The sequence below is a fragment of the Camelus ferus genome, chromosome 6, assembly GCF_009834535.1.
Source record: "Camelus ferus isolate YT-003-E chromosome 6, BCGSAC_Cfer_1.0, whole genome shotgun sequence".
Taxonomy (NCBI): Eukaryota; Metazoa; Chordata; class Mammalia; order Artiodactyla; family Camelidae; genus Camelus; species Camelus ferus.
Genome location: NC_045701.1, coordinates 81,127,603 through 81,147,975, shown reverse-complemented (window position 1 = coordinate 81,147,975; position 20,373 = coordinate 81,127,603). Strand labels below are relative to the sequence as shown.

Genomic DNA, 20,373 nt, shown 5'->3' with positions numbered 1-20,373 from the left:
TTAATAGAGACTCTTGGTTCTTCCTTTGAAGCCTCTCGTGCATTCATTTTTTCCAGTCTCACTGACTATTCTCTAATTCAGTGGGTCCCAAAGTGTGGTCCCCTGGACCAGCAGCTGCAGCAGCACCTGGGAGCTTGTTAGAGATGCGAATTCTCAGGCCCCAGGCCAGACTTACTGAATCAGAAACTCTGGGGGTGGGGGCCAGTAGGCTGAGTTTTCAGAAGCCCTAAAAGTCATTCTGATGCATATTCAAGTGTGAGAACCACTGCTCTAACGGAACCCCCTTTATCATTAGAACATTATAAACGTGTTGGGTGCTCGTTATAGACAATTTGGAAAATATAGACAAGTATGAAAGAAGCAGGCAAAAAAATTACCCCATAACTCTGTCACTAAAAATGAAACATTGGTTTAATATTTTTACATTTTTTTCTTATTTAAAAAAGATGATCTTTATTCCTTTTTGTATGGATTACTGCAGTGCTTTCTGAGTGGTTCTGTCTGCTTTGGGCCTTCCATTTCCTTCCTTCCTCTCCCAAAACTCATGGTGGATCCATGATCCCATTCTTCTTTTTTTAAAAAATTGAAACATATTTGACATATAACATTGTGTAAATTTAAGGTGTGCAGCGTTATTGATTTGATACATTTATACTGAAATATGATCACCATTGTAGCATTAGCTAATACCGCTATTGTGCCACGTAATTATCACTTCTTCTAGTGTTGGGAATAATTAAGATCTAGTCACTTAACAAGTTTAATGCTTATAATACAGTTTTGTTGTCTCTAATTACCGTACTGTGTATTAGGGCTCCAGGATTTATTTATCTACAAGTTGCAAGCCATTCTTCTTTTCAAAGCATATTTCTGATAGAGCAACTCCTGGATTCAAAAATATTCAGCGAGTTCCTCTTGCCCTCTGACTAGTGCACATCAACTGCTCACCTTAGCATCTGTTCAAGTTTTGTGAGATGATGTTTCCACTCTTACCCAGTAATATACATGCTCCTTAAGGAACAAAAACTCTATACCTCTAGCACCTAACAGTGCCATGTTATTTGGCGGGCACTCAGTAAATATCTGTTCGATGAACAAATGCGTCTTCTAATACAGTCAAGTCATATTGGATAAATCTACTCATGCCCTTCATTTCTCCTGCATGGAAAAGCAGTTTGTGCTGTAGTGCTTTCCTAAAATGCATGTGCCTGGGACCCATCCTAGGAGACTCTGACCTATTAGGTGTGGCTTTGTGGGTAGCCCCATTTGAGATGCTCGGTTCTAGAATGCCCCTTCCCCATTTCTACAGCTCAAACATGGACCTATGTTTATTAGATATTCTCCTTCCAGAGTCATCTCCCTTCTCTTCCCCAGTCCTGTTGTACCAGATGGTTCTACCATGCCCCCAGCCTCAGCTGGTAGGAGGGGATGGGGAGAAGGGAAGAGTTACCTGAATTAGGCCAAGCCCATCAGATTATCTCCTTGAGAATCTGAGCTACTGATGGCTGGGGCAGTCTGAAGGTGGTAGGTGCTGGAAATCAGAAGTTTTCTGGACTTGGTGCTGGCGGCCGTGTGTGGTCATAGGTGGGCAGAGGAAACCAGCCTTTAGGGAAGAGAGGGGAACAGATGTGTAGAGGGAAGTAGGAAAGGCAAGGTGGTCTCAGGGGGAAAGAGATGGATGAAGAGGAAAACGACCTGAGGACTCCCTGGTTCCATGTAGCCCAGCTCTGCTGCCTGTCCCAGGCTGGCCCAGGTTCCCTCTCAGGGTAGCTTTTGCACTGGAGTCAGTTTGAAGGATCCTGTACAGAAGGCCATCTTGCCAGGCCTGCCTCAGATTCCTCCTCGTATTCGGAATTCCCTCAGGCCTTCTCACCTGCAGCCCTGGTTCACTCCCCCGAGCTGTTCCTGCCTCAGGAGGGATCACCGGGCTGTAAGGAACTACTCATAAATAAGCCTGTTGGCCAGATAACCAGCGATGGGGGAGAGGCGGAGAAGTATGCTGGAGAAGAAAGCACAAAACACCAAGGGATGGGGCACTCCTCTCCACAGAGGAGGAACCTGGGGTCTCAGACTGACTGGGGACTGACTGGGCTAGAACCCGGGGGCTCCTGCTCCCAGATACTTCGTGCTCTCAGCCCCTGCCCAGATGGGGATGCAGAAATGGTCCCGTGACATCCCCAGGCAGAAACAGGTGTTGCCCACAGTGAGTTCTAGAGCACACATAGAATTCTTCTGTGAACTGGGTTTATAAAACAATGGTTTGCACCGTTCCACTTGTTTCTGTGAGACTTCTCAAGGTCTAAGGCTCAAGGGTACTTCCTGAAAGTTCAGGAGGGGAATTGAGAATGTGGCTGTTCCTCGGCGAATTTGGCTCCTGCCCCCTTTTGTCAGGGAGCCTGTCCCAGAGCTAGGGATGTGTGGAATTCTAAGGTGGAGAGGCTCCTCTAAGCTTTCAGCAGAGGTCTGGAAAGATCCCCCATTTCTGACAGACAGGCAGCCACGTGTGCCCTGCTCTCCACAGCAGGCAGGGCTGCTCCACCACTTCCTCTACAGGCTGCTACGTTCTCGTATCTCCTGCTGCCCTGGTAACCGGGGGGGGGGGGGGGGGGGGGAGAAGTTAAGAAAGAACTCTGAGAATGGAAGAAACTAAAAACCACAGAGGGAAAGAGAGGTGAGCTCCCGAAAGGCAGCTTACCTCCCCACATCCACCCTCTGCTTAGGGCTTCTCATCCAAGGCTTTGCTGTGTCTTTAAGTCTTTGTTCACCTAGGATGGCTGGTTCAGACACTGGAAGCCAGGAGCCTGCATGAAAGTTTTGAGGCTGACATAGTCCTTGTGCAATAACCATGTGCTCACATCCCCTCATTTTGAGCTGTGAGGAAGAAGGAAAGGACAGGGATAGAAATATCTGCCACCTCAACTTCATGTAGAGATTTCTAGCTATGGTGTGAGTGTGCTTGGGAGAGGGAGGGCTGAGACCTGGCGATGGAAGGGGAGGATGGGAGAGGGCTATTTCTTCCTCTCCAAGGCAGCAAGGGCTTGGACAAAGGTTCCCTGGCTCCTTTGATGAGCGATTCACCATCTTCAACTGATAGGCTGATGGAGGTGTTTGCACTACACCGAGCTCCCATCCTGGCTTTGCTACCAGCTCTGACCTTTAGAATCTCAGGCTCTAGAGACTTAAGAGATATCTAGTTGGTCTCTGTCACCTCACACCTTTTGCTCCCTGACTTGGGGTAGGTCAGTCCAGGGCTCAGTAATTAAAGGGGTGGGGCTGGATGACCTCAGGCTGCCCCTGGGCCTTCACCTCTGAATCATCTCCCGAGTGGGTGGGGTTTGCCTTAGCACTGGTAAGTAAGAATGTCTGTGGTGAGCGTCCCTGCTGAAAACTTACCACCCGCCATCTTGGAGCTTTGTTAAGGGCGATGACACTCAGATTGAATGGGGTTTCCTTATTTTGGGAAATTAAAAAATTTCAGAAGGCTTGTGGGGTTTTTCTTGCCCTTTGGCTAGGTTACAAGGTCCTACAAGCTGGAGGGGTTTCTGAGGGAGATCACTCTAGGCCTTCTGACTGGTTTTTCTGCAGTTTTCAGAGAGCTCAGGCCTGTCCTCTGGTTCAGGTGGTTGGGGGGAGGGGGGCATGGGTGGCCGGCAGTAGGACCTGGGCTTCTCTTCTGGGCTTCTCTTCCGTAGGGGAACCTGCTGATTCGGTTACCTGGGGGTGGTGTGCAATCACACTTTTATTTATGTCACCACCAGGGTGTCCTGTTGGACTCCCCTTTCATCGGCTCCAAAGGCAGCTGTGACAGCGGGTGGCCGATCTTTGGAGGTGCCTAAAGACTTGGAGTGGTGGTCGAGTGGCTGGCAGCGTGGCCCTGCTAGCTGTCGGTGGGGTTCTTGAGAGCTCTAAGGGTGAAGGACATGAGGCTTGTTTTCACCGGAGAGTTAGAAGCCGGCCGGGACGCTGAGCACAACCCACTGTGTGCCACACGGTTTGGCCTTCGGGGCGGGCCTCTTGCTCGTAATCTGTAATGGCCACCCTCCCTCCCGGCAGACACGCGCCGGCAGGGCAGACAGACAAGGGGAGCAGCCACCTGGGCGGGAGGCTGCGGGGTCTTTGTGCTTTTTCTCCCAGTGCGCGAGGTGGGCGCTGGAGGACGGCTGGGGACGGCCCCCGGGAGTCCCGCCAGGACGCCGTAGTTGGGGAGAAGTGGAATCTCTTCTCCCCCTCGCAAGCCTCGCCCTCATCGTAATTCTTTTTATTTTTACTTTCGAGCCTTGTAAGGCATGCGGATGGGGTAGGAGCGTTCGAGCGACACGTTGCCAGCGGCGCAGCGCCCGCCCGCTCGCCCGCGTGGCCGGAGCCCCCAGGAAAGGACAGGCCGCGCGCCGCCCGCCCCACCAGACCCGCCGCCCACGGTCGCGGCCGCCCCGGGTCGCCGGGTCCACGCCGGCCATCCCCGCCCTGCCGGGCCGCAGGAAGCGAGTCCACGCGGCCCAGGCCGGCCTCGGCTCTGACTGCGCCTCGGGAGCGCCCGGGCGCGGGGCGCGGGGCCGATCATGGCGCTGGGGACGCGGGCAGGGGCCGCCCCGCCGGGTTCGCGCCCCGCGCCCCTCGCCCCAGGCCGCCGGCATCCCGGCCCACGTTTTCCCTCTCTCCGGCTCCCTCCGCCCCCTCCGCTCCGTCCCTCCCCTCCGCTCCCCTCCCTCCCCGCGCTTCCCCTCCTCCTGCCTGGTCATGTGTCGCCTTTTTTTGTTTGCAGTGGAAACAATTTCTCGCCGCTCGGCGCGCCCCGGCCCGACGCGCCGCGGCGGAGGCGAGCGGGAGGCGGGACGGGGCGGGGAGAGCGGCGGGGCCGGCGGGAGGACGCGCGGCGCGCCCGGCGGACGCCGCAGGTCCCATGCCGCGCCGCGACCCCCGCGCCCCTGCCGCCCGCGCCCGCGGCCGCCCCCCGCCGCCTGCCGCCCCGGGCTCGCCCCGCCGCGCCCGCGCGCCCTTAGCCGGGCCACCAAGCGATGCCCGCTGGGCGTCCGCGAAAGTTTGTCGGCTCCCGCTGAAGGGCAGCGGCGCCCCTGCGCCCCCGCGCCCCGCTCCGGCCAGGTGAGTTTGCTCCCCGCTCCTGCCCGCGCTCGAGTCGGATTGGGGTGACTCGGGGCTGGGGCACTCATCCGAGGCAGTCCTGGAGGCGACCTCTCCGCTCCCGGCAGACCCGGGACTCCGCAGCTCCTGGGGAGGAGGGCCCGGGGTGGGGGGCCTGGCCAGGCGGGGAGACGAGAGCCCTCGAGCGGGGAAGTTACCCGATCCGAAGAGTTTCCTGCCCCGACGTGCGGGCTGTTTCCCAGTGCCTCGATTTTCGAAAAGACGCTCTAAAGGAACAGAGTTGGTATTGTCCGCGGAGGACAGGATCCCCTCCGTTCCGGGCCAGGGCGAAGTGGCCGATCAAAGGGATACCCCAAGATGAGAAACAGGCTCCTAACAAAGATCCCCCCTCCCCAAACTGTGCAAGCTTGGCACGGGCAGAGAGCGTCTCCCGAGACTCTCGAGGCCCTTCCCCTCCTCACCCCGGGCCTCTTTGAAGCCCTCCTTGGGGCCTGAAGAAGTTGGGGGACCGCGGGCTTTTATTGATGTGTTTTTAAGGCTCGCCGCGGTGCGGCCAATAAAAGGTTTATGACATCTGACCTGCAGTGAAGGTATGCGAGCTCCCAATTGCCCTGTATACGGGGAGAAGAGCAGTTTCCCCGTTGCCTGGCAACGCCACTGATTGACGCGGGACGCAGCCAATCGCCGGTCCCGCAGGTCCCCTTGAAATGTTTTTGACAAGTACAGTAGTCGGGAGTGGAGCGCGTGCGTGCGTGCGCGCGCGCGCGGAAGCGGAGGGTTATCCGCCCCCCCCCCCCCAAACTCGCAACTGCCCTGCTCCGCTTGGGGAGGATTTCTCAACTTTTTAAAGTTCACGTTGAACATCTGCTCAGAGCTGGGCTAGTAATGTCTTTGTCAGTTATTTGGAGCCCTTCTGGTAGTGGGGCAAGAGACTAGCTTTCCTGCTGCGTTTCCTCCTTTAAAAAGCAAAAAAGATAGCAAAACACAGCAAGTCATTAAAAAAAGAAAAAACAAAAACAAGAGGGTGTTTCTGGGGAGAACACAACCAATAGCAAACCGAAAAGTTGTAAGGAGGTCACTAGTGAATAACTATTTGCGTATCTGGTGGAGCAACCTTATTGGCAGCAGATTTAAAATGTTTGCTTAACTGCAGACTCACATGATTCGGAATCTTCCCCCCCCCCCTAAAATAAGAGGAAAAAAGATTTGGCGAATTATGTAGTTAGAGTATAATAACGGAAAACGCCTCAGCTGTGGTTTCTGGGAACTGTTTTTTAAAATGGAACTGTACTGATCAGCAGCTCTTGACACCGCTGCTATAAAATGCGGGATTTTTAGGGATGCAGTTAACAGTTGGAGAGCATGGGGGTTACAGACACACAAAGCAGACAAGTGATCCAAGGAGGCTGAACCCCCGTAACCTACTCTTTTCTTGACAGTGCTGGTTTTTTTTTTTTTCCTGATAAAATGATATTGCTGGCAATGTTTGTTTAAAACAAAAGGAAACATGGAGAATAGCATGTTAGTTCCTTTGGGAAGCTACTGACAAATAAGCAAATTAAAAAGAAAGAGAGCAGCATGTTGTCATAGCAACAGTGCAATTAAATTACTTTACTGTCAGCCATGATATAATTTTCCTGTTTGGAAGCTGAGGAGACATAAAACTTTCATCTGGAGCTAAAGTTGACTTCAGCGGCTGGGTGGCTGTTCTCTTTTGTACTCGGCTGTGGGGATATTCCTGGTTATCAGAAAATTAGGTTTTTTGATGGGATTCTTGGAAACTGAGAGAAACAAGTCTCGCTTTGATTTGCTCATAAGGAAGGTAAAAGCAGTGTCAGGCTGGTCTCTGTCTTACCCCCAAATCTAAGATACTAGGTTATTTTTTAAAATGTGTCGTGTGCTACTCAGGTCAGCCTCCTTACTTGACAGAAAGATGTTCCCCGTGAATGCACCTGAGGTGTCTGCACTGCTCTGCTCCGTGGCATGTTGGTGCTTGGGGAAGGTTTCTCTCCTGTGAGTTGGGCATCTCACAGCAGCTCCAGAAGCAACCCTGCAGGCCTTCTGTTTCTCAGAGTCTGTTTGTTCACCTTTTAGAGGAAGGAGAGTCTTGCTGCTTTCCAGCACCCTTGGCTGGCTGTTTAGGGCCCATGTTATGTTTTCTAGAATCTCATTCTAGAGCTTCTCCAGCTGAAGTGGCAGTTACTTTAGGCATGGACATTGCGAGCCTTAGAATGATCATGTCTTTGCTTTCAATGTGTTTGTTCTTTTTTCTAGATAGACTGCTTGATTTTCTTACTCAGGGTAGGGTAGGGGATAAAACAGACAGGCTTCTTAAACAGCACATTGTTTGAGTGCTGCAGACCGAGAGTGGGAGACTTTGAATACTGTTCTTTCTCACATCGAGCATTCGAGGGTGGAAAGTGCTTTGTATCTGTCGGGGTCATTCTGTTTGTGGACTTGTCACCTCCCCATTTTCTTTTCTCATCAGATATTTGACTCCCTGTTCTAGGTCATTGATAAAAATGGGGCAGGGGCAGAATAGAGTTCTGTCTCAATTTTTGTTGGATTTGCCTTCTTGTCTTAAAGCTCCTGGTTGCTCTCCTGACTTTTTTCCCCACCAATTCTAATTTCAGTTAATAGCTCATCTTCCCATTTATTTATGTGGTGCCTGAAGTTACTCACTTTTTCATTCAGAGTGTTGTGTCCCAAAAAAATTAAATGCGCTCCCTCCTCCAGTATGAATCCAGAGAATTCCCTGGCATCACTCTTCAGACTTGCAAAATGTCATTAAAGTTGCAGAGTGTTTGCTCATGACTTGTGGAAAGAAAAATTAAATAACGCACTATCAGACTGATGTTCACCATGGCCACAGTTTTAATTCCCAGGCAGTTGTGATGGTCTTTTATGGAAACAGCCAAACTTAATCTGAAACAACTGGCCTTAAAACTTACAGGTATGTTCTTTTTTTTTTTTTTTTTTTTTTTTTTTGAGGAAGATAAACGGTGAGACCTGTCATTCAAAGTGACATGGGTTGTGGTTTCACTTTCCGGTGTTCATTGTGAGGCTCAAAAGAATTTTTCCTGTGTACATTTTCATGTATAATAGGTAAACTGAGGCAGCAAGCAATAACTGATTTTCCCAGGGTTACAGTGAGCATCTTCATAGATCAGGAAGAAGGCTCTGGCATTTCCCATTCTTTTTGTGATGCACGTGCACATTAAGGTGCCCTGAACATTTCTAGTCTTGTATTGAAGGGGTGACAGGTCATTGTGCTATGTGCATGGTGGGCCAATTTGACTACTATTACCAGGGCATCTCTGGTAGAATGTGGGTTGTGTTACTCAATGTGGGAGCCAGGAGTGGGTGTTCTTAAGCAGGAGGGGGTCCATAGAGATGGTTGGAGTGGGAGGAGGCATCATAATGAGGGAGGGCACAGATGCCTTTCTCCTTTGCTTTTCACCCTCATCTTTTTTCTGTCCTGTGTTTACCAGGAGCCTTCACGTAAATGGGCCCAGTCATGCCTCCCAGTAAGAAGCCAGAAAGCTCAGGAATTCGTGTCTCCAGTGGGCTGAGTCAGTGTTACCGGGGCAGTGGTTTCTCCAAGGCCCTGCAGGAAGACGATGACCTCGACTTTCCTCTGCCTGACATCCGACTAGAAGAGGGGGCCATGGAAGATGAAGAGCTGACCAACCTGAACTGGCTGCACGAGAGCAAGAACTTGCTGAAGAGCTTCGGGGACTCGGTCCTGCGGAGTGTCAGCCCCGTCCAGGACCTGGACGATGACACGCCCCCATCCCCTGCCCACTCTGACATGCCCTATGATGCCAGGCAGAACCCCAACTGTAAACCCCCCTACTCCTTCAGCTGCCTCATATTTATGGCCATCGAGGACTCTCCAAGCAAGCGCCTGCCGGTGAAGGACATCTACAACTGGATCTTGGAACATTTTCCGTATTTTGCAAATGCACCTACTGGGTGGAAAAACTCAGTGAGACATAATTTGTCATTGAATAAGTGTTTTAAGAAAGTGGACAAAGAGAGGAGTCAGGTAAGCCTCCGGATCTGGAATGCAAGTTTGTCTTTTTTCAATTAAACTTTTTTCTCCATTAATAAAAAAAATCCAGGAATGTAAGGTCACCATATGGAAGTAGCAGATTTAAAGGAGTAATTCTGTCTTATTGTATTCATTTAGATAGTTGTCAGGAACTGCCTTTTCCTGTTTTTCACGTTTGTAGAGCTGGATTGAGGGTCCCCCACTGGGGGATCTGAACGTAGTCACGAAACAGTGGTTTACAGACTTGATTCGTTCTTAATACCATCCTTCAGTGTGGGTAAGTCCCTTTGGTTTTAGAGACCAAATAAAGGTCTGTATTCTAAGGGCAACCGTGAACCACGAGGTGTATGTCTACGTATTTGAGGATAATTGCCACCAAGGGCTAGAGAAAAATGGCATTTAGTTTCTTCCTGAATACTAACTTGGAGAAAGGTAGCTGGTCCAGGATTCTGGAATATTGGACAGTAGTGGACATTAGGAGGCTGCTTGAGCATCCTTATATAATCCAAGATCAGAAACAGGAATTGCCCAGGTCATTTGAAATCAGGTGTCTACAAAGTGTTTGGCAACTTTGAAACTCCCTGAGTGTGGGAAGTTAGCCGAGGGTAAGGTTCCCACTCGAGACTGTCTTTTAAAAGGTTGAATTTTAACTTTGAAGCATTTAAAGCTCGAGCTTCGTGGTTCACTAGAAGAAGATGGTTTTAATAATTTGCTTTGTATTTCTTTTAAGGAGAACAGTAGGTACAGTAGGAACAGGACTGACTCTTAGAGCTGGAAAACAGAAGTGCGACCTAGCTTGGAGTTCTGCAAAGTAAGGCAGCCACAGGGAAAATACGTTGCCAGGAAACATGGTCTCCACGTGTTAGTGTTACCGTGTCCTCCAGCTGCGTTTTCCGTGTTAGTTGTGTAACAGCTGGCGGTCTGCTTCACACTTTTTGAAGGTCAGGTTCGGGCTCATGACCACTGTTGCGTGGGCTCAGAGGCTGTGTGGGGTTGGGGCCTTTAATTTCTTTCTCTCCAGGAGCAGGTTTGTGTTCCTAGTAGAACCTTGAGCCTGAGAAAAGTCTGCTTGTCCTTGGCATGGAAGATGATGAGTGAGGCAGTGGTGAAGCTCTGGTCTCCGTGGGCTTCGTTTGTCTGCAGATGCTGTTGTACCCGGAGTTTATGTTGAAGATGGGGCGTAGGCCACGTAGGCTTTGAGGAGGGTGTTGCCTGGGAAGAGGAAAGCGGTAGACGGTCAGGAGCTTTGCCACTGTCGTGGGTGCAAGTGGCACCTAGATCTGGTGTGCAAATCTGAACACTCCTAAGTGCTCTGGGCCCTGGGTTTTTAGGTCCTTATTTTTGTGTAACTGTAACAGTCATGGGGCACTGCTGTTGTCCCCAGGTGTCCATCACTCTCCCTCCTCCCCTCCACATCTCAGGATGGGCATTCTGAGACCCACCTCTGGAGTTGGCTCTGCTGAGTGTTTTTAGATCATCCCTTGAACTTAGACAAAATTCATTGCTCCCCTGTAGAGAACCAAGTCAGTGGTCTTCAAACCTTCCACATAGGTGGGTCCTCAAGAACGGAAAAGTCTTGGGAAGCAATTCCAGGGTTAGAATGTAGAGAAGAAAGCACTGTCAGGTGCGCTGGAGCCACACGTCACTGGTACAGCAGCAACCGGGGCTGTTAGTTTTGTGTGAAACGATTCTGCAAGTTACCGCATGCTCGTGTCTGCGTGCCTCCCATCACGCCGGGGCACATCAAAGTACCCTAGCAAGTGCACACCCTGAAATGTTAACGAGGATGGGCTCCTAAGTGTGCAGGAGACTCAGGAGGATTCCGCATCAGCCTGGGGAATGGCAGGTGGTCACTGGATGGCACCCTGGCAGGAGCACCAGCTCCTCTCTTGTACCTCATCTTCCACCCCCCACCCCTCTCTGGGAGTCACATTTTCCAGGACTGATGGTTGTCATTCTGCAGAGATGCCTGTTGAAAGGGAGCGGTTTTAAGGGCTTGAGGTTGTTAATCTTACGAAAAGTGGAGTTCTGGCTTCCTGGCCCTCCCGACCTGGATTGGCAGGCTTCTGATCAGATGTCAGGCAGTTTTGTAGTTGGGAGTTTGTTCCCAGCATTTGTGATGCTCTGAGAACAGAGCAGGGTGTGTGAGCTTCCTTTTCCTTCCTTGTTCCTTGGGGTCCCCTGGGACCAGCTGGTGGCTGCTCTGAGAGGCGCAGACTCCCAGGGACCCTCAGCCACTGGCCCTGCCCCATTTGTTTGGGGTTTTCTACCATGGCCCCTGGAGGAAGGGGAAGGCATTTCCCCCACCCTCTGCCCAGTGAAAGCCCCTCGGGCTCTCAGGTAAACTTAGTTTTCTCCCGGGGGACTTTACTTGACTGCAGCTCCCCTGCTGAGGTTCCGGGGCAACACGGGGACTAAATGTGCCCGAGTGTTGGTGGGAAGGGTGTTAGGGAAGGGGAGCGCGGGGGCCTGGCAGGTTGTCTTCACAGGGCTGGCCATTCCACTTTTTATTTTCTTTTTAAAACTGTAGGACACAGTTTTAAACTTGGCATAAGCGTGAGAGTGCAGAATCCTGTGATCTGTCCCTGGGGGTTGGGACGCTTCCCCTGCTGGGCAGCTGCTTGGCTGGGGTGCTGGAGACAGGACACACTGGCCTGCATCAGACTCACCTGTGGCGCCTACAACAGTCCCCACTTCTCGGCCCCTCCCTGGAGACTCTGACCCAGGAGGTCTGAGGTGGGTTGGGGCAAGTTGGAGTTCTGTTAAGCTTTGTAGGTCTTTCTGATACATAGCCAGATTTGGGAATCCTTGAACTTCCCAACGCTGAAATTTCATCAAGAACATATTCTCAAGAATGAGTAGGTGAGGTGAGAATAGACTTTTTTTTTGCCATTTCATCTCTTACAAGACTTTGAAAGATAGAGTTGTTGTTGTGTATGTGTGTGTGGTTTTGTTGTTGTTGTTTTAACATCATGGAATATTTCAAACATATGTGTAGAGAGGGTAGTATCGTGACTCTAGAACCATCACCACCGTGGGCCACCCCAGACTCAGTAGATAACAAGGGCTTGCTTCCTTTCATTCATTCTTCTTTGTTTTGCTGTTGCTTAAGTATTTTGAAGCAGATCCTAGCCCTCATGTCATTTTATCCCAACATATTATTTTAATTTTTAATTTTTGTTAAAGTACAGTTGATGTACAATATTATATTAGTTATCTGAGCATATTTTTGTGTGTTTGAGTAAGAACAGTTCCCATAACCGCAATGCCAATGTCATGTCTAACAAAATGAACCATTCCTTGGTATCGCCAAAGGCCAGATCCGTGTTTAAATATCCTTGATGGTTTACAAAAAGTTTGTTTGAATGAGGATCTAAACACGGTTTACACGTTGCATTTGCCTTTGTCTTCAGCCTGTTTCCATCCCCAGCAGAGCGAGTCCCCCTCCCCCTTTTAATGCCCTTCCTTGTCAAAGAGACCCCTCTGCACAGTCTGTCTGCTTCGTGGGGGTGTCATTTAGCTTGTTCCTCTATCCCTCTGTACCTATGTTCTGTGAAACAGAACTGAATGTTAACGGGTGGATCACATTCTGGCTTGCATACCCCCAGGAATACTTTGTAGATGAGTCTTATGTCTTCTCACATCAGGAAGGCTGGTTGACCCACTCCTAGGGGTGCAGAGGTTGGGCTGTGAGGTGGCTGCTCCCTCCTGTGCAAAGTCCCCTTCAGCCTTGCATCTTAGGGTTTCATCTGTGGGTGACCTTTGCCTGAATCAATCAAGATAGAGTTCCAGAGCCTGGGATTAGTTTTATATTTCTTAAATACAGACCTTATTTAGGACCATAAGATTCGCATGGACTAACCTCTGTGAGTATTTGTAAATGAGAAGTAAAGTAGTTTCGTTTTTTGTTTGTTTGTTTGTTTGTTTGTTTTGTGAACTGGATTACAGTGGTTCAGGTATGTGTGTTTCTATTTCTGTGCTTTTTGTTTACTTCCTTTCTTGCCAGTTGAACAAAAAACATTGTTGTCATAAGAGGGTTTCTAAAAGAAACACTGTACACAAGTGTGTTTATTAAATCATCCAGGGCTCAGTGCCCTCAATACAATTCTAGTTTATAAATTTAGGCACTTGTGTTCAAAAGAGAACTGGACTGGAAGCCAGATTACCTGGTTCTAGTTTTGATGCTGAAGGTACGTGGCTGTCTTGGGCCTCAGTTTTCTCAGATATAGAAGCAGAAGTTTATCATGACTTGGAGCATCTTAACTTGGGGTCTTTGAGTGTCAGACAGCCTGAAATTACTGACAGCATTTCGTGTGACTACGGATTTTCCTAGAGGATCCCACAAGTTTGTTTGATTAGTTTTTTTATTCTTAATGGGATCTTTGACCCTGGAAAGGTGAAGAAACACTGGTATTTTATAATAACAATAGTGTATGTAACATGGAACACTTTCTTTATGCTTTCCCAATATCCAGTTTCTTCCTCACTACAACTCTATGAAGTAAGTCCTGGTTTCCTTCTTAAAAGGAAAAATAGATGGTGAATTAAGCTCAGAGTGGTTAAGCAACTTGCTCGAGGTCACACAGCGAGTAAGTAGCAGAACAGAAATTTACCCTATTCCTTCCAATTCTGAAGGGCATGTGCTTAAATTGACCCTGGTGCTTGACCACACCTTCTCAGTTTAGAGGCTCTTATAGGTGATCTCTATGTGCTTCCTCAAAATATTCTATGAACATGAGTTTTAGGGAAATTAAATTAACTCAGGTAAGCCCAGAATTTAGTCCTGGGGTACAGGATAGAGAAGGGTAACTAGAGAGAATATTTCTGTGCCGTTGTGATGGGGCCAGGCTCTGTCCTTGTCAAGCCACTGGAAAGGTGTCGCCCTTGCACGGAGCGAATCACTGTCCTTGCAGCTCCCCGTTTTCAGGCTCTGTCCCAGGCCCCCTGCCTTCCATGTCCCCTCCACTCAGGTCTGGCCCAAGTTCAAAGCCCCTTCTCCCTGCATAGACACCATTTATACAGGTTCTCCCTCCAGTTCCCAGCCCCCTCGATGTTCACTCTTCTGTCCTGGTGAATGAGGTTCTTTTCCAAAGGCAGTTTTGAAAACGTGGTAGCATTTCTTATGTGCAGTACCAGTCCCCCATAGGCACAGTTGTCTCTCATTCCCTCCTTTTGCGGGGGTCGGGGGGCAACCACGGAATCAAGAACATTTCCCTTTCCTGCGACGATTGCATCCCTGCGACGGTCACTTTAGGAAGAAGAAATGCCTGGCCAAATATTATTATTATTTGGGGAGGTAAACGAGGCCTCTGAAGAACTGATGAGTAAATGGCTAAAAGTCAGGGTCCTGTTGGGTGGTGGGTCACGCAAAAATGAGATGAGGTGTGTGAGATTCTTTGGTGGTGTCTGGGGCAGGTGACGATCCTGTTCGTCCCTGAGCTGGGGCTGCCCCGCATGGCAGCAGGGACAGAGCCTCGTCACCAGTGCCCACCGCCTGGCAGGCTGCTCTCCATTGCCTGTGCTGTAGGCTGGTTGCCTTGGAAGGTTGAGACTTTACCAGGGTCTTCAAGGGGCCTGAATTAAATGTACATCCATGTCACAGGCCCTGGAATAAGAAGGGCGTCATACCAGCATCCTGGGGCGGAGAAATCCGTGCGCTGCCTTTGGCCGTGCTGCCCCACTGATCTTGCCATTTGCTCCTTCCAGACACTGCTCTTTCCTGATTGTTCCAGGCATAGATGCCTCCGCTGGGAGGACACTTCTGTTGTCTTATTACCAGCTGTCCACTGACTGTTCATTCATTCACGCGACAGACTTTTGCAAGCACCTGTTGTTCTCAGTATCTACAATACTTACTACACTAAGTGCTGAAATGGTACAGAGTTGAATGTGGGTGGCCATGGCCTGGAAAGCCTTTGTGGTCCACTGCGCCCCACCCACAGAATTTCCTCCTAGTGAAGGCACTCACCGGCAGAAGCCCTTCCTCCAGTGCTCTCTCTCCCCCTTTTATGTATCTGTTTCCTGTTTCTCACAGCATCGCTTTCCTGGCCCTTTCATTTCAAGGATACCCTGATTTTCCAGTCCCCACGGTGACTCCCCTGCTGTTGACCTTGATGAGGGTCTGTAGAGGTCTTCTGGAAATCTTGGTTCTTCTGGACTGGGGAGCTCCATTAACCTGCCTGTCCAGGACTGTTTTTTGACCAGTTAATCAGAAAATGTTGTGTTCTCTTAGGTAGGGCTTGGTGGTACCTGGGTAGGTCTATGAGGTGCTTCATTGATGTATTGCCTGAGTACGTTACCAACAAGAAATTATTCTCAGAACTTCCCTTGTTGGGCTGAAGAGGCTCCAGGATTTCCCTTTGAAATCACTTTAAGCTGCAGGATAATTCTTTGCACAGGAAGTTGGCACACCTACCGACCCCCTGTTTGAAAGTCATGGGTCTTGCTTCTTTCACGAATAGTGATGGGTTATTGGGATTCATCCGCACCCTCTCGTGGAGCCCTTGGCCATCTTCGTGCTCTTAAGCTTTAGCAATATGATGGCAGATTTTATAGAAAATTCCATTTCCTTCCTAATGGACAATTTTTGCAGTTGAGACAGATGATGATGAATATATATATATGTATATACACACACACACACACACACACACACACACACACACACATTTAAAGGCTAATATAATGTTTGTTTTGGTGATACTGTGTTTTTTAGGGAAGTCTTTTGTTTGTTTGCAGATTTTGGTTTTGTGGACCCCTTGAAGTGTTCAATTCTTGTTCTCTACCCTTTTCACTTTTAACTGCTTTGCCTCAGTGAATATATCCACCCAGCCCTGTAAGAATTTATCCCTCGGCTACATTTACTTCAACACTGGCCTGAAGTTTTCAGACTGTAGCAGTTCACTCTAGCGCCCCCTGTGAAATGAAATGCCTCCGCATTAGCAGAACATCAGTATCTCATTGCCTGTAATTTCAGGGACTTGGGACACCTTCTATTTATTAGTTTATTCAATAGAATTATTTGGTAATATTGAAGGTTAAAATGAAATATGAGATTCGGTTCTTGCCTTTTCAGAGTTTGCATTCCAGTGAAATAAGAGACATGATAAAAAAAAAAGATAAAAAAGAATAAGCCATCACAGGTATGAGGAGGGTACCAGATCACTAAGTGATTGGTGTCATTTGAAGTTAATCAAGGAGGCTTCCCTTCCCCAAAGAGGGGCACTTGGAGCTGAGATAGAAGATAGCAGTGGGCACGTGTTGACTATCCCTTAGAGGAAGATCACTTGAATAAATTGTTAGCAAAGCATGAATGAACGTGAGATCTCCAAGAATGGATTAGTTAGGATAAGGTTTCGCTGTTCATAGTAGGAAATCCAAATAACAGTGAATTAAACAAGCTAGAAGTATATTGCTCTGTCACATAAAATGAGTCTTGAGGAATTGGATAGACATTCTGTCCGTCTTTCTGCTCAACTGCCCTTACTACATTGGTTTCCATTCTCAGAGTCTTCTCATGGTCCACGACAGTGTCTGTTAGCTTGTACTCATCTTAGAAGGCAGAAAGAGGTATGCAGGGAAAGACAAAAGGGGGTTCCATTGAATTACCAATAATAAGGAACTCTTCCAGAATGGCGCCCTCCCTGCTTTCATCTTATTGGCTAGCGCCTGGCCACATGACCCCTCTTTGCTGCAAGGAACGCTGGGAAATGTAGTCTTTTAGCTGGGCCCATTGCAGTCCCAAATAAAATGCTGGTACTGTTACTAATCAAGCATGAGATTTTCTGCCACAGAGGTCTAGATGCTTAGGAGGTGAATGCTGCTGGACCCAAGGGTTGTATGGAACAGTATCAGAGAAAGGGGTGGTCAGGGAGGTTATGTAAATAAGGGTGACGAGTTGGTGGGGGAGCTAGGGTGCTAAGGGGAAAACGTTAAATTGCTCTAGTAACTTAAGTAAAGCAGGGATGATGACCCATTTTTCAAACATTCCAGTTAATCAAGGTTTTGCTTCCAGATATTCTGCTTAAATTGCATTTAGCATCTTCAAAAGCAGTAGCTTGATAGAGGTGAAGATGTGTTCTGTGCCAGGTGTGATAAGAAGAAAAGCCAGGGAAATCTATGGCTGAAGATAGAGAGCAGCATAAAGTAGTTCTTTTAATAATAACTTGATGGCTGGCTCTGCGGGGTGCGGACAGTTCCCAACAAGAGAATGAAGTCTTTGATTTGTGTGTGTGTGTGCGTGTGTGTGCGCGCACACACGCACATGCTGTTTGAGTACCTCTGCTTGTGAACTCAGCTGGAGTCCAGTAAATACAGGCAGAGTGACTGTGCTGCTTCTGTGAGGAGAGCGGCTCTCCAATTACCCTTCTTTCTCTTCTTTCACCCCCACAGGGTGTGTGGGGGGCCCCTCTGGGCCCAGTGGGGTCAAGGTCAGTGTTGCCTTCCACTTACTGGAGCTCTCTGCAGTGCCTCAGAGTGACGATCTTCCTCTGGGGACAGGACCCATAAATGGTTTAACTAATGTCATTAGACAGAAAACAGTCAGCTAGCAGAACACATATGCACTTTGTTTTTAAAAGAAAAGGCCAAGTCACGTGGGTGCTGACTCCAATCATGTCTGTCATGGAGGGAGAAAAAATATCCGGTCTCCTGGCATCAGAGTACAAACCATGTGGCACAGAGCTGGGGTGCAAAGTCATGTTAAATTCTCCCACAGTACTTCACAGAATGCTGAGTTTTTATCCAGAATCTTCCCTAGACGCAGTCATGTGAAGTGAGAACCTGCCTTCATAGCTACAGTTCTGAGACCCTACAGAAGCCTTATTTTGCAAAGTAAAAATTGGACTCTGCACTTAACAAAAAGAAGTAACTAGAATCATTTTGGAAGCATTGTCAGCAGTGGTTTGTTCATGCCACGCATATTTGTGGCATTCCAGGCACTGTTCTGGGTGCTCGGGAGACAGTGGTGACCCGTGACAGCCCTTGCTGCTCTCCTGGACCAGCCACAGGGTGGTGGGGGGCAGGGAGGATGAGAGGGAGGCACATGTTAAACAGTAGATCCATCCATGGGCACAGAGGTGGCATATCAGATAGTGCTTCATGCAATAAGATGGTAAAGCAGGATAACGTATGAGAGGGGTAGGGAGCAGAGTGGGAGGCTTCATGGAGGAGCTGACTGGGCCAGACCTTGAATGGTGAAAGGGATACAGCCAAGCAGAGTCTTGGGACAGAGAGAACAGCAAGTGCAAAGGCCCTGAGGTGGCATCGGCTTGAAATGTCCAAGGAAATAGAAAGAAGGCCTGTAGGAAGTATGTTAGCAAAGGGAGAATGAGATGTTTAAAGGGGCTGGCGGGGGAACAATCTGTCTGGAGCTTGTTCCTGTGGTGCAGGTTAGAGATGATGGAAATGATGCTGGTTTAGCCCACGGCTGGGGTTTACAGATGAAGGCGTGTGTGCAGATGTGGGTTGAAAGGGCAAAAAGTTCTACTTTGACCACACTGAATTTGAGAGGGCTTTTGAACATCTAGGTGGAGCTATCAAGTTGGAAGTTTGATTTGTGAATTTCAAGCTCACTGGAGAAGTCAGAGTAGAGGTATAAATCTGGGATGCATTAGTGCTTAGTTGGTGGAAACTAAGAGGATTTCTGGATTACCTCCATCAGAAAGGAGGTAAAATCAAACCTCTATTTCAGGTCTGTAGGAAATTATATTTCCATTAATGTTTGACTAGAGAATTCATTTTGGGGTGTATTCAGCATGGTGAATAAAAACAAAAGAGGTTTCTATTTAGAGGGAGAAATTCAGAAGTATTTCAAAAATAACTTACCTGCCGTTATTGTAGTTACTGCCTATAGTTTTGCAGGCAGAAGAAAACAAACCTTTGCTTTTTGTAATGAGGGTGTCCCTTCTCAGTGTGCTCAGGGCCCGCAGCATCTCTGATATGACGAGGGAAATGCACTACAGTAAACATCCCATTTAGTAGAGCCCCCTAACCCATGACTTCTGAGAGTTCCCTGCCATCTGGTCCCTGGCTGGGGAGAGGAATTTTTCTTGTATATGTGTCTCCATAGCGACGAGTTTGCAGTTGATATGGAAAGTAAGCAGTTGCCTTAGCAACGGAGTTGCTGATGTGGTGGCTCCCCTGCTTTCAGGGAATGGATAAGCTGACCAGACTAGTTTAGATGCATCATGTAGGGCGCTGTAATGTAGGGCTGTGCATGCTGGCCCTGCCAGTGTAAAATCAGTCCTGCTTTAAAAGAGATCGCAGCTCCTCCCCCTTCCAGAAGGAAGGGCTTACAGAGATAATAAATCAGACAAAAGTAGCTGCTGTCAGTTGAAATAGATTCTAAGAAGGATCTCCTGGTGTAATTTATTTAGTTTCACTTAGAGGAGAATGTTATCGTCAGGGTACATTTGGTGTCAAGGAAAAGAAAGCCACCCAAGTTGTTTCAACTAAAAGAGTGCTTGTCCCAAGGACATAGCAGTCAGTCCCATGGACCAGTGGCGACAAACGACAAAGCACATCTCAGGTCCACGATTATTGGAACTGCTCCCTCTGTGGCCACGTGGACGCCCATCCCTGCCTTTCTCTAGGGACCTGTTCCAGTCTCCTCTTTGTAGCCTGGCTTCTTCCATGTGACTCTTGATTTTGCTTCCTCACAGCACTGGCTTGCTGTGGGGGAGTGTTGGTACCAACCCCTGTAATGGGACGGCTCCAGTGCCCAGCGGCATGGGCGCCACCGTCTCTGTGCTGTTTCTTTTGTCACAGTTCCAGACACACGGACTTGTTCTTCCTGCATCAGATGTTCAGCCCTGGTCACAACAGGGGCAGGGCCCCCAGATCAAGACAGCCACTGGCACCACCCCTTCACATGGGGTGGGGCCTGGGATTGGGCTCGGGCTCGAAACCTGCCTGCAACAAAAATTTTTCTGGAAAGTCTTTTGTCTTGGAAACATTTTAATAATGCAAAGCAAAATAATAAATAACTTCCGAGTATTTTGTGCTTTTTTCCTTCCCTTTTTGTCCCCTTGGAGTATCTCTCACAGGTGATGGAATTCTGGGACTGTCCTGAGCCTCCCTTTTGCTTCTTTTTGGTCTCTATGATAACTTCATCTTTCTTGCATTTTGTTTCTATAGATTTGGGGCTGGTGGCTCTCAAACTAGCATTGCTTTTCTTTGGTGGCTTCTTCTTCCTGCTAGCCTCAAATCGCCTGTAATCA

The 20,373-nt window shown here is 48.7% G+C and overlaps 1 protein-coding gene and 1 long non-coding RNA gene across 5 annotated transcripts in view; one reads left to right on the top strand and one right to left on the bottom strand.

Moving 5' to 3' along the window:
* The window catches only part of FOXN3 (forkhead box N3), a 366,339-nt gene that overhangs the window by 144,935 nt on the left and 201,031 nt on the right, over positions 1 to 20,373 (top strand). For 3 of the 4 annotated variants that reach the window (XM_032482489.1, XM_032482487.1, XM_032482490.1), the window contains exon 3: positions 8,592 to 9,148. In XM_032482489.1, coding sequence (XP_032338380.1) covers positions 8,606 to 9,148 — 543 coding nt within the window. In that variant the 5' untranslated portion in view covers positions 8,592 to 8,605. Of the gene's footprint in view, positions 1 to 4,943; positions 5,101 to 8,591; positions 9,149 to 20,373 lie in introns of those variants that run through there. The other variant, XM_032482488.1, reaches the window with a different exon arrangement.
* Positions 719 to 5,664, bottom strand: LOC116664376. Its single transcript, XR_004320889.1, has 3 exons — positions 5,298 to 5,664; positions 2,696 to 2,801; positions 719 to 2,582 (listed from the first exon to the last, which is right to left on the bottom strand). It is a non-coding gene; the product is annotated as an uncharacterized LOC116664376 (long non-coding RNA).